At 47.5% G+C, this 16,850-nt stretch overlaps 1 protein-coding gene across 1 annotated transcript in view; it reads left to right on the top strand.

Annotated features, from left to right (window-relative positions):
* LOC124796250 overlaps positions 1 to 11,078 on the top strand; it is a 33,728-nt gene extending 22,650 nt beyond the window's left edge. The window contains exons 3-4 of the mRNA XM_047260351.1: positions 2,788 to 3,427; positions 10,951 to 11,078. Coding sequence (XP_047116307.1) covers positions 2,788 to 3,424 — 637 coding nt within the window. The 3' untranslated portion in view covers positions 3,425 to 3,427; positions 10,951 to 11,078. The remainder of the gene's footprint in view (positions 1 to 2,787; positions 3,428 to 10,950) is intronic.
* Positions 11,079 to 16,850: the final 5,772 nt, after the last annotated feature.

Raw genomic sequence — 16,850 nt, forward strand, 5'->3', positions numbered from 1 at the left:
TTTGCTCCAATACAGAAAATGAGCAATATTGATTCCAATGATACCACATCATGGTTGTATACTCCACGTAATTTGTTTTTTCGTCTCCAAGACGTACGGAATGAATGCCGACATTTGAGTCCGTACGTCCACTAAAAACGTATGTCCCATTCCCTTCACCATGCCCACCACGAAACACTTCACCTCTGCATACGCCTTAGAAGCATTATTCCTTACTGGTAACGCCGTCTGGCAGATGAATTTCCGTTGGTTTTTAACGGATCCTTACTCCGACGTCGCCCAGTGCTTCCTATACTTCACCCGACGTCCTACTGCCCCACACCCACAGCATTGTGGTGGACTATATTGTTTCCGAATGTGGCACGCATATTCATATCTATAGCACTTTGATGCTCAGAAAAGATGCTCTGCTTATCCGGCAACCGAGTCATCATGTCCGCTTCTTCCAGTTGCGTAGCAGCCGCGTTTCGTCACAGGGTTATTTGGTAACCGTGATAGCGTTACGGAGAAGTTTAATAAACTCAAGTGGCAGACTCTGCAAGAGAGGCGCTCTGCATCGCGGTGTAGCTTGCTCGCCAGGTTTCGAGAGGGTGCGTTTCTGGATGAGGTATCGAATATATTGCTTCCCCCTACTTATACCTCCCGAGGAGATCACGAATGTAAAATTAGAGAGATTAGAGCGCGCACGGAGGCTTTCACACAGTCGTTCTTCCCGCGAACCATACGCGACTGGAACAGGAAAGGGAGGTAATGACAGTGGCACGTAAAGTGCCCTCCGCCACACACCGTTGGGTGGCTTGCGGAGTATCAATGTAGATGTAGATGTAAATAACAGCCAGATCCTTTAGGTTCTCCATTCATACCTTCCCGGACACGTGCTTTACTTCGTGCTGAATAATTCTATGAGACTCCTCATTCTGCGTTAACTCATACATTTTCATATTAATTTTCCTAATTCTGTCTAATAATGTTTCAACCGACTCCTTTCGTTTCTGAGACAGCCCATTGAGTTATTGCCTGAAGAATCTGACACTAATCTGCATGCAGTAGCGCTGATAGAGTCCTTTCTTGAGTTACTGAAATGTGAGCACCTTGTTCAACCGCACAATATTCATGACGTTTCACCCACAATCTAACTTGGTTGTGTCAAACTTACTTCGTTCAACCAACGATCCAGACTAGCAGTAGCTTCTAGACTGTCAATAAATGCTGACACATCCTCAATCTCTTTATAAGAAAGAAAAAATACCACTATACTAGCTTCAATAGAGTCCACAGGAGGAACAGGTACATTAACGAAGCATTTGCCTCTACTATCGTAGCTAGTTCACCCTACCTATGCACATTATCAGCTGATGAAATCTCCCCTTGCCTTTGTAGCATGGCATTCCTCTCCGAGAGTTCAAAAAATGGCTCTTAGCACTAGGGGACTTAACTTCTGAGGTCATCAGTCCCCTATAACTTAGAACTACTTAAACCTAACTAACCTAAGGACATCACACACATCCATGACCGAGGCAGGATTCGAACCTGCGACCATAGCGGTCGCGCCGTTCCAGACTGTAGCACCTAGAACCGCTCGGTCACTCCGGCCGGCTCCGAGAGTTCGACCATCTGTTTAGCCAAACTGAAAGACGTGCGTATAGCTTTTTTTGGCTAGGAGTTCATTGCTGGAGAGTTCGACGGTCTGGAGCAAATTTTATTTGACGCAACTTCGGCGACATGCACATCGACGATACTTACGTCCAGTCCCAAGCGGAAAATCCCTGTCTCGGGCGAGAATCGAACCCGTGACCGAGAGTAGGGAACGATAAACACAAGATCACGACCTGCTGACTACTTCAGAAAAGTTTCAACTGCTTTTTGCGTCATGATTGATTTTTGACGTTTATGCAATATCTGCTTAGCAACATTTCTACCTAAAGTACATTACACATTAATTACGGAGGGACAGATTCTATAAAATGTTGGGCGTAAATACAAGAAACCGATATACCGTTACGATGGATCACAGCCCATCGACACTCTCAGCACTGATGTGCCTCATGTCCATAACGTCGGCACGTACTACACGGTTGGTGTAGCCGGCTAGGAATGGTCAGTGTTGTTCACGAACCAATTCATGACAAGTAGCAAGGCCAGCCGCTGATTTTTTAGGATTTTGGTATATAGTACCCATATTTTAACCTTGCACAATGCATGCAAATGTCGCACGATGTTGGTGGTCACAGTTGATCACTCTTGCCAGTTCTCGAGTACACCGACATGGCCCATCGTGAATTACTGCGTTTAAACGATCTTCTTCAATCCTCGAAGGTCTTCCTGATTTCAAACGAACGTCATCGAAACGAAAAAAAAAAAATTCTTGCCGTGCTCTGTCGAGTGGCATTATCCCTGTTCACAGTGAAAATGTTTCTGGCTGTCTTCGCTGCTGTCACCCCTCTTTTGAACTCAAACAGAAGGATATGGCGGAAATGTTCCGATTTCTCCATTTGACAATCAATGTTCTAGAGTCCACAGTTACGCTCATTATTGCAAATGACAAAATGCCAGTGCGTAAACTCAAATGGCAACAGTGAACTACAGATTTAAAAGGAAACTGATAGATAAACCAATACCAACCGGAATACCAACACGAAAAATGCAAAAACGTTACGAACTTACGCCTAATGCATTCGTGTTAATGTGTTGTTCTTAGTTCATTCATGTTATTGTTCATGACTGATGCACATGACGATTATTTCACGATTTCTTATCCATCGAAATAACTGATGTTTACTTTGGCAGGGCAAACTGGAAACCGGCCGTCAAAAGAAGAGAAATTCCGACTCAGAGAGCTCCTATCGATCTCAGAACGGGCTACAGATGCAGGTGGGAAGCCCGTCCAGGGAATACAGCTGTGAGCGTTCCAGTTGGAGTGGCGTGTAGTCATGTCCAGGAACAGCCTCAAGAACATCCGTCGCCTAACAACCCCATCAGGGACGAAACAGCCATCCCTGAAAGCGATGCTTCTGCCTCCACATATACGACATCTCTGCCGCCGCATCTCGGGGAAGCGGCGCAGCTGATTATGCAGCTCCCAGGGGGTGAGGTCGGTGAACAGCAGGCGGACGAGCCCGTATCGGCAGAAGATGAACTGGACGCGCAGGACACGAAGGACTCGCCGGACACTCATTCCAGGCACCGCCGCCAGGTGTCTCGGCTGGGCCGACGCGGCGCGTCCTCGTCCGCAGCGGCGGCCGCCGCCTCCGCTTCATCCGGACCTTGGGGCTCCTCTGCTTCTGCAGCCGCCGCCTCCGCCGCCTCCGGGGGCCGCCGGTCCCCTGTCTACGGCCGCTGGCGCCCAGCCTACGGCTACGGGCGAGGTGTCTACGGCCAACGGCCCGCTTATGGTCGCCCGTTGCCCGGGCCGTTCTATGGTTAAAAGGTAGGTTTCGCGCCTCCAACACTCAAAAATGGTTCAAATGCCTCTGAGCACTATGGGACTTAACATCTGAGGTCATCAGTTCCCTAGAACTTACAACTACTTAAACCTAACTAACCTATGGACATCACACACATCCATGCCCGTGACAGGATTCGAACCTGGGACCGTAGCGGTCGCACGGTTCCAGACTGAAGCGCCTAGAATCGTTCGGCCACACTGGCCGGCTCTCCAGCATTCATTCGATCATGCCGTCTTAGGTGCAGGAATAGACTTCAACTCGCAGTTATTTACGGAAAGGGTTTCCCCAAATACCTAAACCGCTGGTCATTAATGTTGCAACACCAGGTATGATTAAAGCGATATGCACATACACAGATGGCGATAGTATCGCGTATATAAGTCATAAAAGGGCAGTGCTTTGACGGAGCTGTCATTTGTGCTCGTATGATTTTATGTGAACAGGGTTCCGATGTGATTATGGTCGCAGGACAGGAATTGACAGACTTTGACCGCGGAATGGTCGTTAGAGCTAGACGCTAGCGATATGCACATACACAGATGGCGATAGTATCGCGTATATAAGTCATAAAATGGCAGTGCTTTGGCGGAGCTGTCATTTGCGCTCGTATGATTTCATGTGAACAGGGTTCCGATGTGATTATGGTCGCAGGACAGGAATTGACAGACTTTGACCGCTTGGGACATTCCATTTCGAAGATCGTTGGGGAATTCAATATTCCGCCGGCCGTGGTGGCCGAGCGGTTCTAGGTACTACAGTCTGGAATCGCACGACCGCTGCGGTCGCAGGTTCGAATCCTGCCTCGGGCATGGATGTGTGTGATGTCCTTAGGTTAGGTAGGTTTAAGTAGTTCTACGTTCTAGTGGACTGATGACCTCAGAAGTTAAGTCCCATAGTGCTCAGAGCCATTTGAACCATTTTTGAATTCAATATTCCGATATTCACAGTGTCGGGAGTGTGCCGAGAATACCAAATTTCAAGCATTATCTCACACTACGCACAACACGCTGATCGACGGCCTTCATTTAACAACCGACTTCAGCGGCGTTTGCGTAGAGTTGTCAGAGTAACAGTCAAGCAACACTGCATGAAATAACCACAGAAATCTATGTGCCACGTACCACAACGACCCCGTTAAGACAGTGCAACGACACTTGTCGTTAATGAGCTATGGCAGCAAACGACTGACGCGAGTGCCTTTGCTAACAGTACGACAGTGCCTGCAGTGGCTCTCCTGAGCTTGTGACCATATTGGTTGTACCCTAGACGACCGAAAAATCGTGGCCTGGTGAGTTGAGTCCCGATATCATTTGGTAAGAGTTGATGGTAGAATTCGAGTGTGGCGTAAACCCCACGAAGCCATGGGCCCAAATTTGTAACAAGGCACTGTTCAAGCTTTTGGTGGCTCTGAAGTTGTGTGGGCTGTGTTTACCTGGAATAGCCTGGGTCCTTTGGCCGCACTGAATCGATCATCAGTTATGCACTGCTACTTGGAGACAATTTTCTACCTAACAGCGATGGAATTTTTATGGGCGATAATGCGGCGTGTCAGCGGGCAATAATTGTTCGCGACTGGTTTGAATAATATTCTCGACAGGTCGAGGGAATGATTTAGCCACTCAGACGGCTCGACATGAAAGCCACCGAACATTTATGGGACATAACAGAGAGGACAGTTACTGCGCAAAGTCCTGTAGCGGCAACACTTCCGCAACTGTGGACGGCTATAGAGCCAACATAGCTCTTCTCCAGAGAGCTTAACCAGCAGCGTGCGGTCCTGTATTGTGGCAGTTATGCCAAGCATTTAAGACATAAACTGAGGAATAGCCGTGTATCCTGCCTCTCAACCATATTCTATTTTGCAACTTTTTTGCTGTTTTTGTTTCCGTAACGTTTCTCCGTTATTCGATACTATTTCATTCAAATTTGACGTCATTCTGACCAGCGGTCCTCTTTTTAACAGCTTTCTGAAACTAGAACTTTCATTATAATCCTCCTGCACATGAGAATTAGAATCACTGGCTATAATTAATGCTGACATCAAAAACACATGCTTACATGTATATGGGTGTATACAGGGCTAAACACCTAGCACTTGCACCGCATATATTATTGAAATGATGTGCTGTTGATGTGCGGTTTTCACAGAATGGATTGACAGTCCGCGGATCGTGCCATTACTCAACAGACAGACTGTAATAATACTTAGTGAATTTTGTGCAAAAGTAGACTTTTCAAAATGTAACAATTCCTATTAACGTCAACAACATAAAAGTGTAGTAAACAAGAATGCCAGTGGTTTTTGTTGCAGAATTCTAGTGCGAGTCGTTTACGAGATACCGTATTGTGCGAAGATTCCACACCGGCACTCGTTCGTGCCATTCAACCTGCGTAGTTGCTAGGTACGATGTTATGTTCGCTTACAGAGTGTGTGTGTATTCTGTGAGTATATTGTGACTTGCTTGACTTGCTAGTCAGCTAGTGCGTGACAGTTCAAGCAGCAGGTCGTGAGTGGATGGTGGGATTTACCAATGCAGAAAAAGTCGATATGGTCATAGTGTATGGAGAGTATAGAAAGAATGAAGTTATTCCTGATACGGTGTATGCGGCAAGATATCCCAATACACGTCAACCACCTTGGCAGTTATTTATCAACCTCCTCATCCAATTACGTGAAAGTGGTAGTGTAACACTTAGACAGTTTAACAGAAGGAAACAAATGACGAAAGAAGAGAGGAAATTAATGTTCTTGCTGCTGTTACAGTTGACCCACACGTTAGCTCCAGCGCAGATTCAGGCAAGTTCCCTATGCATTCTTCATCGACATAGGTTCCATTCCTATCACATTTCTCTCCATCGAGAGTTGCATGGAAATGATTATGGCAAGTCCTCTACGTGGCCACTAAGGCAGGATATTACTGTTGTATCACGTATCTTGCTTAGTGATGAAACCCCATTCATCAGTCATGGCAAAGTAATCCTCTGGAACATGCGCTATTGGTTTGTTGACAATCCCCGTTGGCTTCGTCAGATGGAGTGTAAGAGTCCAGGGAATGTAAAGGTGTGGTATGGAATAGTGAACCATCTGCTCATAGGTTCGTTTTCCGTAGACGGCCCACTGAACTAGCCCAAGTATCGCAATAGCAGCCTTCTAAAAGGCAGTTTTCCATGGAAGCTAGAAGGCGTTACACTACAGACGAAGGGAATCTATGGTTGCAACATGATGACTGCCCAGCCCACGGTGTAGGAAGCACTACAGCGTGTCTTCACGTAATCTTTCTACAGCCTTGGATTAGTTTCATAGGACCTGTACCTTGGCTGGCCCACTCCCGGTATTTGACGCCTGTAGAATTTTTTCAGCGGGAGAAAGCTGAATGACGCCGTCTACAAAGACCAACGAACTACACCCGATGATATATTCAGCGACATACTACTAAGCCTACTCGGACATCTCCACGGAAATGCTAGCACGTGTAACCCGTCGTTCCACCAGAGTGAAAGCGCGTACTGGAGTTGCCGGTGGTAATTTTGAACGCAACTTGTGATGCTTAACTACCTCGTTACTGGTCAGAATTCACATAGGTAGTGGATGAACTTGTGCTGTTCTTTAGTGTGTGCTAGCAAAGGTATTGTGCAAGCGTCGGTGTGGGAACTTCTCAGACTACGATATCTCGAAACGACTCGCACGAGAATCCTGAAACAGACATCACTGACGTTCTAATATAGCTTACATTCAGTTTTTTAATGCCAGTAGGCATTGTTCGGTTTCAGGAGTGCATGTCTGCACAAAAATACACTTTCTACGTATTATTACAATATATTGATCGGCTAACAATGCGAGCCCCTGACTACCAACCCACTCTGTGAAAACCACACATCAATAGCACTTACCATTTCCGTAATATCTGCGGTGCAAGTCTTAGGAGATTCACCCTGTATATAGAAACACTGCTTAAACCCACTGGTAGTAAGCAATGACATACATAATACGTTATAATAACTTGTGCTCCTAATCCCCACGAAATCAGTTAGAACTTAACACACTTTCCTTTTTACACTCTGACAGATGAACTACAACCATTATAATGCCGAAAACAGCACAGTAAGACACTGAAAGATTAAATGAAGCTGGGGAAATACAAAGTCAACTAAGGTCACTATTGCAACAACAATCCACAGAGACACACACAAGTGACTCTAGTGTGACAGACACGAAAGTTGAAAGCGTTTTGTATCAAAATTTTTCTCGACGGATTAAATTTTCTACAGTGCTCCACTCACGGTGCAGTGAACGAAGTAGAGAACTACCGCCGGTTTACGGACAGCTGCTGTTCGAGTCCCAGTTGCCCGAACCTTCAGACTACAGCATGTTCAGGCAGAGGTCAGCTCAGATGCAGCATACCGCGTGTGTCTTCTCCAACGGGCCAGGAGGTGGAAGCATCGAACTTGTGTGCCTCAAGTTGACAGAAGGCAGACAATGATGTCGGGCTTTACATACAACACAAAGAAAAACATTGCTCTCTCCAACAAAGCACTTGAATCACAGTTGCTACAGTTTTGTGGCTCATTAGATTTAAAGACACTAAGTGAGAAACACACATTGAGACATTGTATGCAGCACTTTCATATTGAGTTAGTGGGGCATGCCGCATACTCTAGCACAGCTCAATAGCACTCGTTGCCAGGCAACATCGTTTCATGGAATATGATCGTGACGGCTCTCTATAGTGAGCCATAAAGAATAGATTACCTCAAGCAGACGACAATAGTACAGTAGAACCCACTTGTAAATAAATAGCCACACTGCAGTTTCTTCGGGGTTGTGTATTCTTCCTTTAAATACACTCCTGGAAATTGAAATAAGAACACCGCGAACTCATTGTCCCAGGAAGGGGAAACTTTATTGACACATTCCTGGGGTCAGATACATCACATGATCACACTGACAGAACCACAGGCATATAGACACAGGCAACAGAGCATGCACAATGTCGGCACTAGTACAGTGTATATCCACCTTTCGCAGCAATGCAAGCTGCTATTCTCCCATGGAGACGATCGTAGAGATGCTGGATGTAGTCCTGTGGAACGGCTTGCCATGCCATTTCCACCTGGCGCCTCAGTTGGACCAGCGTTCGTGCTGGACGTGCAGACCGCGTGAGACGACGCTTCATCCAGTCCCAAACATGCTCAATGGGGGACAGATCCGAAGATCTTGCTGGCCAGGGTAGTTGACTTACACCTTCTAGAGCACGTTGGGTGGCACGGGATACATGCGGACGTGCATTGTCCTGTTGGAACAGCAAGTTCCCTTGCCGGTCTAGGAATGGTAGAACGATGGGTTCGATGACGGTTTGGATGTACCGTGCACTATTCAGTGTCCCCTCGACGATCACCAGTGGTGTACGGCCAGTGTAGGAGATCGCTCCCCACACCATGATGCCGGGTGTTGGCCCTGTGTGCCTCGGTCGTATGCAGTCCTGATTGTGGCGCTCACCTGCACGGCGCCAAACACGCATACGACCATCATTGGCACCAAGGCAGAAGCGACTCTCATCGCTGAAGACGACACGTCTCCATTCGTCCCTCCATTCACGCCTGTCGCGACACCACTGGAGGCGGGCTGCACGATGTTGGGGCGTGAGCGGAAGACGGCCTAACGGTGTGCGGGACCGTAGCCCAGCTTCATGGAGACGGTTGCGAATGGTCCTCGCCGATACCCCAGGAGCAACAGTGTCCCTAATTTGCTGGGAAGTGGCGGTGCGGTCCCCTACGGCACTGCGTAGGATCCTACGGTCTTGGCGTGCATCCGTGCGTCGCTGCGGTCCGGTCCCAGGTCGACGGGCACGTGCACCTTCCGCTGACCACTGGCGACAACATCGATGTACTGTGGAGACCTCACGCCCCACGTGTTGAGCAATTCGGCGGTACGTCCACCCGGCCTCCCGCATGCCCACTATATGCCCTCGCTCAAAGTCCGTCAACTGCACATACGGTTCACGTCCACGCTGTCGCGGCATGCTACCAGTGTTAAAGACTGCGATGGAGCTCCGTATGCCACGGCAAACTGGCTGACACTGATGGCGGCGGTGCACAAATGCTGCGCAGCTAGCGCCATTCGACGGCCAACACCGCGGTTCCTGGTGTGTCCGCTGTGCCGTGCGTGTGATCATTGCTTGTACAGCCCTCTCGCAGTGTCCGGAGCAAGTATGGTGGGTCTGACACACCGGTGTCAATGTGTTCTTTTTTCCATTTCCAGGAGTGTACTTGGAAACTGGGAAGGATCTTTTGCACAAAATATGTGCTCGTATTGTCTCTAGACAAGTAATTTGTACGTAAGATGCTGTAGCACATGGAGGCACTTTTTCGCTGAACTAAAGAGACTAAAACTGGGAAATTTATTTAAATTTGGCACTAAAGAATAGCTATTGCATCAAAAAGCTCTTTTCTTTAATTATACATCTACGTTTGGTAGTATGGAAAGAAGCCGTACAGTAGACTCCTATCGTACCGAGGCTGGGCAATGCTAGACGCGCCAAAGTTAAAGTAACTCACAATAAGGTCCATTGCGGTACCTCAAAATGCAGCTTCCTAAGAGTATAAAATAAAAAAATTAAGTATCTGATCTATTTTAACCTGTAACGAATAACAAGAGCGATCTCCCTTTGTCAATAATTTGTGTGTTGTTCGACTTATGCGACCTCCATTGCTTTTCTGTAATTATCATCTCCCTTCTCAGACCACGACATGCAAATATCAATCTTAAACATTTTCATCGTCGTCCTCGTCAGATCTATTGTACTTAGCCCCAGCAAAAATGGTTGCAGTCTTAAGAGAAGGAACCATTCTCCTTTTTTATTGTTTTTAAAATGGTGTATCAGATTGCTATACCAATTGCGACTTATAGATCTTCACTGTTATTGTCAACCTAAATCCAGTCACACGTTCAGGAAAACTGATTTAATTCTCCTTCAGCCAATACTGACTAAAAGCTATTCGAGGCTTTGTCTTATTTACCAGAGTGTTATCAAGAGTTACGATACGACCTTATGGTGCATAGCTTTTACAGAATACAGAAATTTATGTATCTTTCGGTTATGTTACAAAGATTCCGTAAAAATCTCAATCAATGGTATATGACGACTGTCGCCAATTTCTGAATTTACCTTACATGGTTTTCCGGTACGTAATAAATGCGAAAAGAATGCTACATGTTTCTAATTGTTCCAGTATATCTTCAGAAGCGAACAGAATGAAAAGACCTGAAATGACTGGCTTGACCTGGTGCGCAATTAATTGCTAAAATTTTCTACAATTTACACACTATTTTAGAAACAGCACTTTCCAACTTAGATCAGTGAACCGAACAGAACTTTTGTCAGCAGAACTAGCGACAGACAACAGCAGGTATTAGTATATCATTGCGGCATCGCAGGGCACTGTGCATCACACAGCATTTAATGTAAAATCTATTTCGTTACGTGAATGAATACTTTTGTTACAGGTTGATGCCGCTATGCAAGTCAGCAGAAGAAAGGCGATCCGATTGGCAGCACCATGGTGTACACGGACAATATTTATTTTTTTTACTACTTATTTTTCTGCATAATAAATATTTATGTTATTTCGTACAAAAATAATTGACATTCTGTTACACGCACAAATGAACCTAACTCCGGCCCTAAAATGTGAAGTTGTACAGGACGCCAAATTCACACCTGACATGTACCATGTTTGTGTTTACTTACGGCTACACAATCTGAAGTTTATCTTGCGAAACCGGGTTCAAGCTAATTCAAGTTCATGTGGAAGTACAGTTTTATCTTTGCTATTTTCTCTAGTCTTAAAACATTCACTGCGAAACCAAGTAACATAATTAGTTATTTAGACGGAACATAAGTTCACGTACAAAATTACAGGTTATACCCAAATAGTTTTGGAGGCATTTTAAATCACAACGTGTTCTCGTGTGCTCCGCTTTCCAGAACAGAACAACAGACAGAGCGGAAGGTAGGTCAGAACCAGTCGGCAGAACGAATCTAGAATCTCAGTACACTGTTGTATACAGCACAGTCAGTCGATTCGCATGGCGGTCTCTTTTGTAGATTTGGAAAATGCTTATATTTCGAATGACCGAACTATCATCTTTAGCGTACTACACCGTAGTAACTACATCAAAGTGGTGAGTATAACACAACAACATGTTTATTCCAACAGATTTTATTAAAATATAACATTTTAAAGTAATGTTAATGTGCAGTATCTCCGAATCTTTCGAAGTATAGAGAACGTAAGTCAGTGTGATGAACTATCTGCACTAAATTTCAATATGGTGCTGGACATGATCACGGAACGTGGCAGAAAAAAACACCTGGAACAATATATGAAAAAAGTGAACTAATTAATATCAAATGCTATTGTTTTGTTGATGAGCTTTCCAGACACGCCATAGACAAGAGTCATGAAATCGAGACGTGCCACCAAATCTCTCAAGAGAAACAAACTTACTTGAACTCTCAGCAGAAAGATCTAGGATGCCTCGTGGCGAGATGGGGCGATATCGCATTGGCTAAACACTTACATTATTGAGGTGAAATTACTGTGAATATCAGAGAGAGAGAGAGAGAGAGAGAGAGAGAGAGAAAGAGAGAGAGAAAGACAGACAGACAGAAGTTGAGCAGACAATTACTTAGTGAATGATTAACCTGGAATATCTACAACAGTAAATTCCTTTACACCAAAGCCAAACTTCACCGCTACCAGACAGCTGTTCTACCAGACGCACTCTATGCAGTGCCATCGTAATAGAACGGCAGATGTGGAAAATATTCGAGCCCGAGGTACAAAGCATGGTTAAGCAAAAGCTGAGTTGAATTCCGTAAAAGAACGGAACAGAAAAGGCATCCGAAATTTTGCCCACATACAGTGTAGCACAAATGGACACCTTCGATTCACACACAAAATATTTAAGATAAAGGACCCAATAAATCAATGTACAATGGTTAGTCAAGGCCCAAACTGATACAAACCGCTATTCATTCGCTGGAAACTATAAGAGTTAAATACAGACAGCAGATAGACAATCTTCCGTCCACGCCAAAACATCTGATTTGAAAGGAATCAAACTCAAAAATGTATGCACTCTAGAAAGACGAAAATTTTACAGAATAAAGAAGAGTTGCAGGAGAACTAGAAGATTAAGGTTGACGAGTAGTTGTACGTGCTATTTGTAAGACCATACTGAAACAGATTTTTGCACCAAGATGAATCCACGCTTCTTAGAATTTGCTGTTTTAAATTAAAATGCGTTGGCTGACATGTTTCAGGGAAACACTACATCTGAATCGTTAAGAGGGTAATTATAATTGCGTTTAACGTAAAGTAAGACAATCAGAACTTTTATAAATCTAGTACAATCCTTCAGACACACAAGTAACACAATACTTCGCTAATAATGTAAATGGCGTTCGCTAGGTAAGGTAAGCTGTTCACTTGACAATTACCAACAGCAAAAGTTTGCAATCGTGGCGCCTTTACATTTACGGAATGTTGCCGTTAATAACTGGATTCTCGCAAGAGAGAAAAAGGAAAAAAAACGGGAATGTTGGGTCATTAAAGGTAGAGTACAAATTTAAATGAGGAGGGCGATCTATGGAAGCAATAACTGGAGGTAACTCTTCAGGCTTTCCCGGCGATCTAATGACATCTTGGGTTGTCGGGTGTTCTGCCGGATGTCAGCGTCGTACTTGCACGATATTTCGGTCACGTAGCTCGAGACCTTCATCAGGTGCGACCTGAGACTGCTCCTCGAGTGCTGCTCTCCTTTTGTGACTTCCTTACTGTGAGGAGGTTCGTGTGGAAGTTTGTGGCCTGTCGGCCTTTACTCCCCTGGGAATCTTGTAGAGTCTTCTGTCTGTACTGTTGGTTGGATCTATTCTGGCAAGGAGTGACGATGTCCTATTTCTTGACTTTGTCGATATGACGAATTTTCTTCTTCTTCTTCTTACTTGTTGCTGAGGGCTCTCCCTCGGTTGGGATAGTGGATATAGTGTATCCTGCTTTCTCATACTCTCCGTGGACCAGAGCGAAGATGACGTAGCGCATTTGCCACTCTGTGAAGATAGGGAAGGAATTGATCAGATCGTAATCCTCCCTAGAAAGACCAACAAGGCCTTCTGGATACTCAACTGGTTGGTGTGGGGATGAAGGTTTAGAAAGGTTAGGTGGAACGAAAGAATAAGGGTTGTCGTGGTGCGGATATGTACCATCGCGAAGCGAGTCAGCGATCTTCTTCGTCACAGCGCTTGCGCTGTACATGTCTGGAAGCGGCAGGAATGGGACTTCTTCCCACTCCTCTTCTTGCGCTGCTGCTTCGGTGTCCTTGTGCTTCCCTGTGCTTCCCTTCGGCAGGCTCGTCTGTCTGCGTGGCCACCGTCGCGAACTCTTCTCGCGTGGAGGAGTCGTCTGGGTGGCGGTGTCCTCTGTTGTGGCGGGGACTTCTTTGACTGAGCGAAGCTCCTGCGTCAGCACAGCAATCTGACGCCGAGCCTCGCCCAGTTCCGCCAGCATGGCCGCCCTCTCTTCCGCCATGGCGGATTTGAAGGCGGACATGGCTTCTTGTACGGCGTCGCTAAGGCGCCTGGTGACGACGTCTTCTGTGCAAGTGACCACCTCTTCGTGTGCGGTGGTCACTTGCTTCTGCGTCTTCTTCTCCGGTCCGCGCCAATTTCTTCTGTAGGCGCAGGAACGGGCGTTGGCCGCGTGTGCGCCACCGCAGTTGGCGCAGGTGCAGGGGGCGTCCTTCTGCTTCTTGCAGTCACGTGTGTCGTGTGCTTGCGCACACTTCAAACACGCAACTGCTCCGCTGCAGTGCTTGGCGACGTGGCCAAGCTTTTGGCAGCGAAAGCACTGCGCTGCAGTCTTCCTCTTCTTCTTGCCGGAAGTCCCTGCTATCGTGAGCAGCAACTCCGCCAAGGCAGCAGCTCTGCGTCCCCTTCCGCGTCGAGCCATCTCCAGTAGCAACAGCGACAGTCAGCTATGCGTACCTCACCGCGGCGTGAGCGGGAATCTGCTCCTCGAGTGGACCTGGTCCAGTATTTACGCCTATGGCCCTCCCCCTCCACCAACGGCTGCAGGCGCTTCCTCTGTGGTCCGCGCCCATTCCCTGTGACCTGCTGGAGCGTTGCTGCTCCGTTTTCCGTCCGCTGCGGTTCTAGGTGTTCCCTCTGCGGTCCGCGCCCACCAAACCCGCTCCTGGGGGTTTCATCTACGGTCTGGGGTACCAGGCGTTCCCCCTGTGGTCCGCGCCCGCTCACCACGACCTGTTGGAGCGTTGCTGCGGCTCTGGATGTTCCCTCTGCGGTCCGCGCCCACCAGTCCCACTTCTGGGTGTTCCATCTTCGGTCTGGTGCTCCTGGCAGTCCGTCAGGGGCTCGTTTACCATCTCCATGTCTCTGGTTCTTCTGTTTGTGTAGTGTTGCAGCTGGCCCCGTTGCTCCTTTAACAATTCCAGAGCCGGATCCCAGGCTCTGCTTAGCTGGTACCCTGTGTCAGGATTCATAAGATCGTCAGCCATTTTAATCTCAATCGATTCTCTTATAACACTGTCCCAAAATCTGGGTGTTTGTGCTAGAATCTTGGTATCCTCATACTTCATGGCATGATCTAGTTCTAGACAGTGTTCAACAATGGCTGACTTAGTCACCTGTCTTAATCTAGTGTGCCTCTGATGTTCTTTGCACCTGATCTCCACAGTTCTTGTCGTCTGGCCAATGTAGGACATGCCACAATGACAAGGTATATTGTAAATCTCTGGTTTTCGTAACCCCAGGTCGTCTTTGACACTCCCCAGCAGTCCCCCGATCTTGTTGGATGGACAGAAAACACACTTGATGTTGTGTTTACGCAGGATCCTACTGATTCTGGCAGAAATAGAGCCAGCATAGGACAGATATACCACCTTCCTTGTTTCATCTTGGTCTTCTTCAGGAACCTGTGGTATAGTGGCTGGTCGGAGTGCCCTCTCAATTTGTCTGTCCATGTATCCATTCTTGGAGAAAACTGTTTTGATACGTTCTACACTCCTGGAAATGGAAAAAAGAACACATTGACACCGGTGTGTCAAACCCACCATACTTGCTTCGGACACTGCGAGAGGGCTGTGCAAGCAATGATCACACGCACGGCACAGCGGACACACCAGGAACCGCGGTGTTGGCCGTCGAATGGCGCTAGCTGCGCAGCATTTGTGCACCGCCGCCGTCAGTGTCAGCCAGTTTGCCGTGGCATACGGAGCTCCATCGCAGTCTTTAACACTGGTAGCATGCCGCGACAGCGTGGACGTGAACCGTATGTGCAGTTGGCGGACTTTGAGCGAGGGCGTATAGTGGGAATGCGGGAGGCCGGGTGGACGTACCGCCGAATTGCTCAACACGTGGGGCGTGAGGTCTCCACAGTACATCGATGTTGTCGCCAGTGGTCGGCGGAAGGTGCACGTGCCCGTCGACCTGGGACCGGACCGCAGCGACGCACGGATGCACGCCAAGACCGTAGGATCCTACGCAGTGCCGTAGGGGACCGCACCGCCACTTCCCAGCAAATTAGGGACACTGTTGCTCCTGGGGTATCGGCGAGGACCATTCGCAACCGTCTCCATGAAGCTGGGCTACGGTCCCGCACACCGTTAGGCCGTCTTCCGCTCACGCCCCAACATCGTGCAGCCCGCCTCCAGTGGTGTCGCGACAGGCGTGAATGGAGGGACGAATGGAGACGTGTCGTCTTCAGCGATGAGAGTCGCTTCTGCCTTGGTGCCAATGATGGTCGTATGCGTGTTTGGCGCCGTGCAGGTGAGCGCCACAATCAGGACTGCATACGACCGAGGCACACAGGGCCAACACCCGGCATCATGGTGTGGGGAGCGATCTCCTACACTGGCCGTGCACCACTGGTGATCGTCGAGGGGACACTGAATAGTGCACGGTACATCCAAACCGTCATCGAACCCATCGTTCTACCATTCCTAGACCGGCAAGGGAACTTGCTGTTCCAACAGGACAATGCACGTCCGCATGTATCCCGTGCCACCCAACGTGCTCTAGAAGGTGTAAGTCAACTACCCTGGCCAGCAAGATCTCCGGATCTGTCCTCCATTGAGCATGTTTGGGACTGGATGAAGCGTCGTCTCACGCGGTCTGCACGTCCAGCACGAACGCTGGTCCAACTGAGGCGCCAGGTGGAAATGGCATGGCCAGCCGTTCCACAGGACTACATCCAGCATCTCTACGATCGTCTCTATGGCAGAATAGCAGCCTGCATTGCTGCGAAAGGTGGATATACACTGTACTAGTGCCGACATTGTGCATGCTCTGTTGCCTGTGTCTATGTGCCTGTGGTTCTGTCAGTGTG

This window comes from Schistocerca piceifrons, chromosome 4 (genome assembly GCF_021461385.2).
Source record: "Schistocerca piceifrons isolate TAMUIC-IGC-003096 chromosome 4, iqSchPice1.1, whole genome shotgun sequence".
NCBI lineage: Eukaryota > Metazoa > Arthropoda > Insecta > Orthoptera > Acrididae > Schistocerca > Schistocerca piceifrons.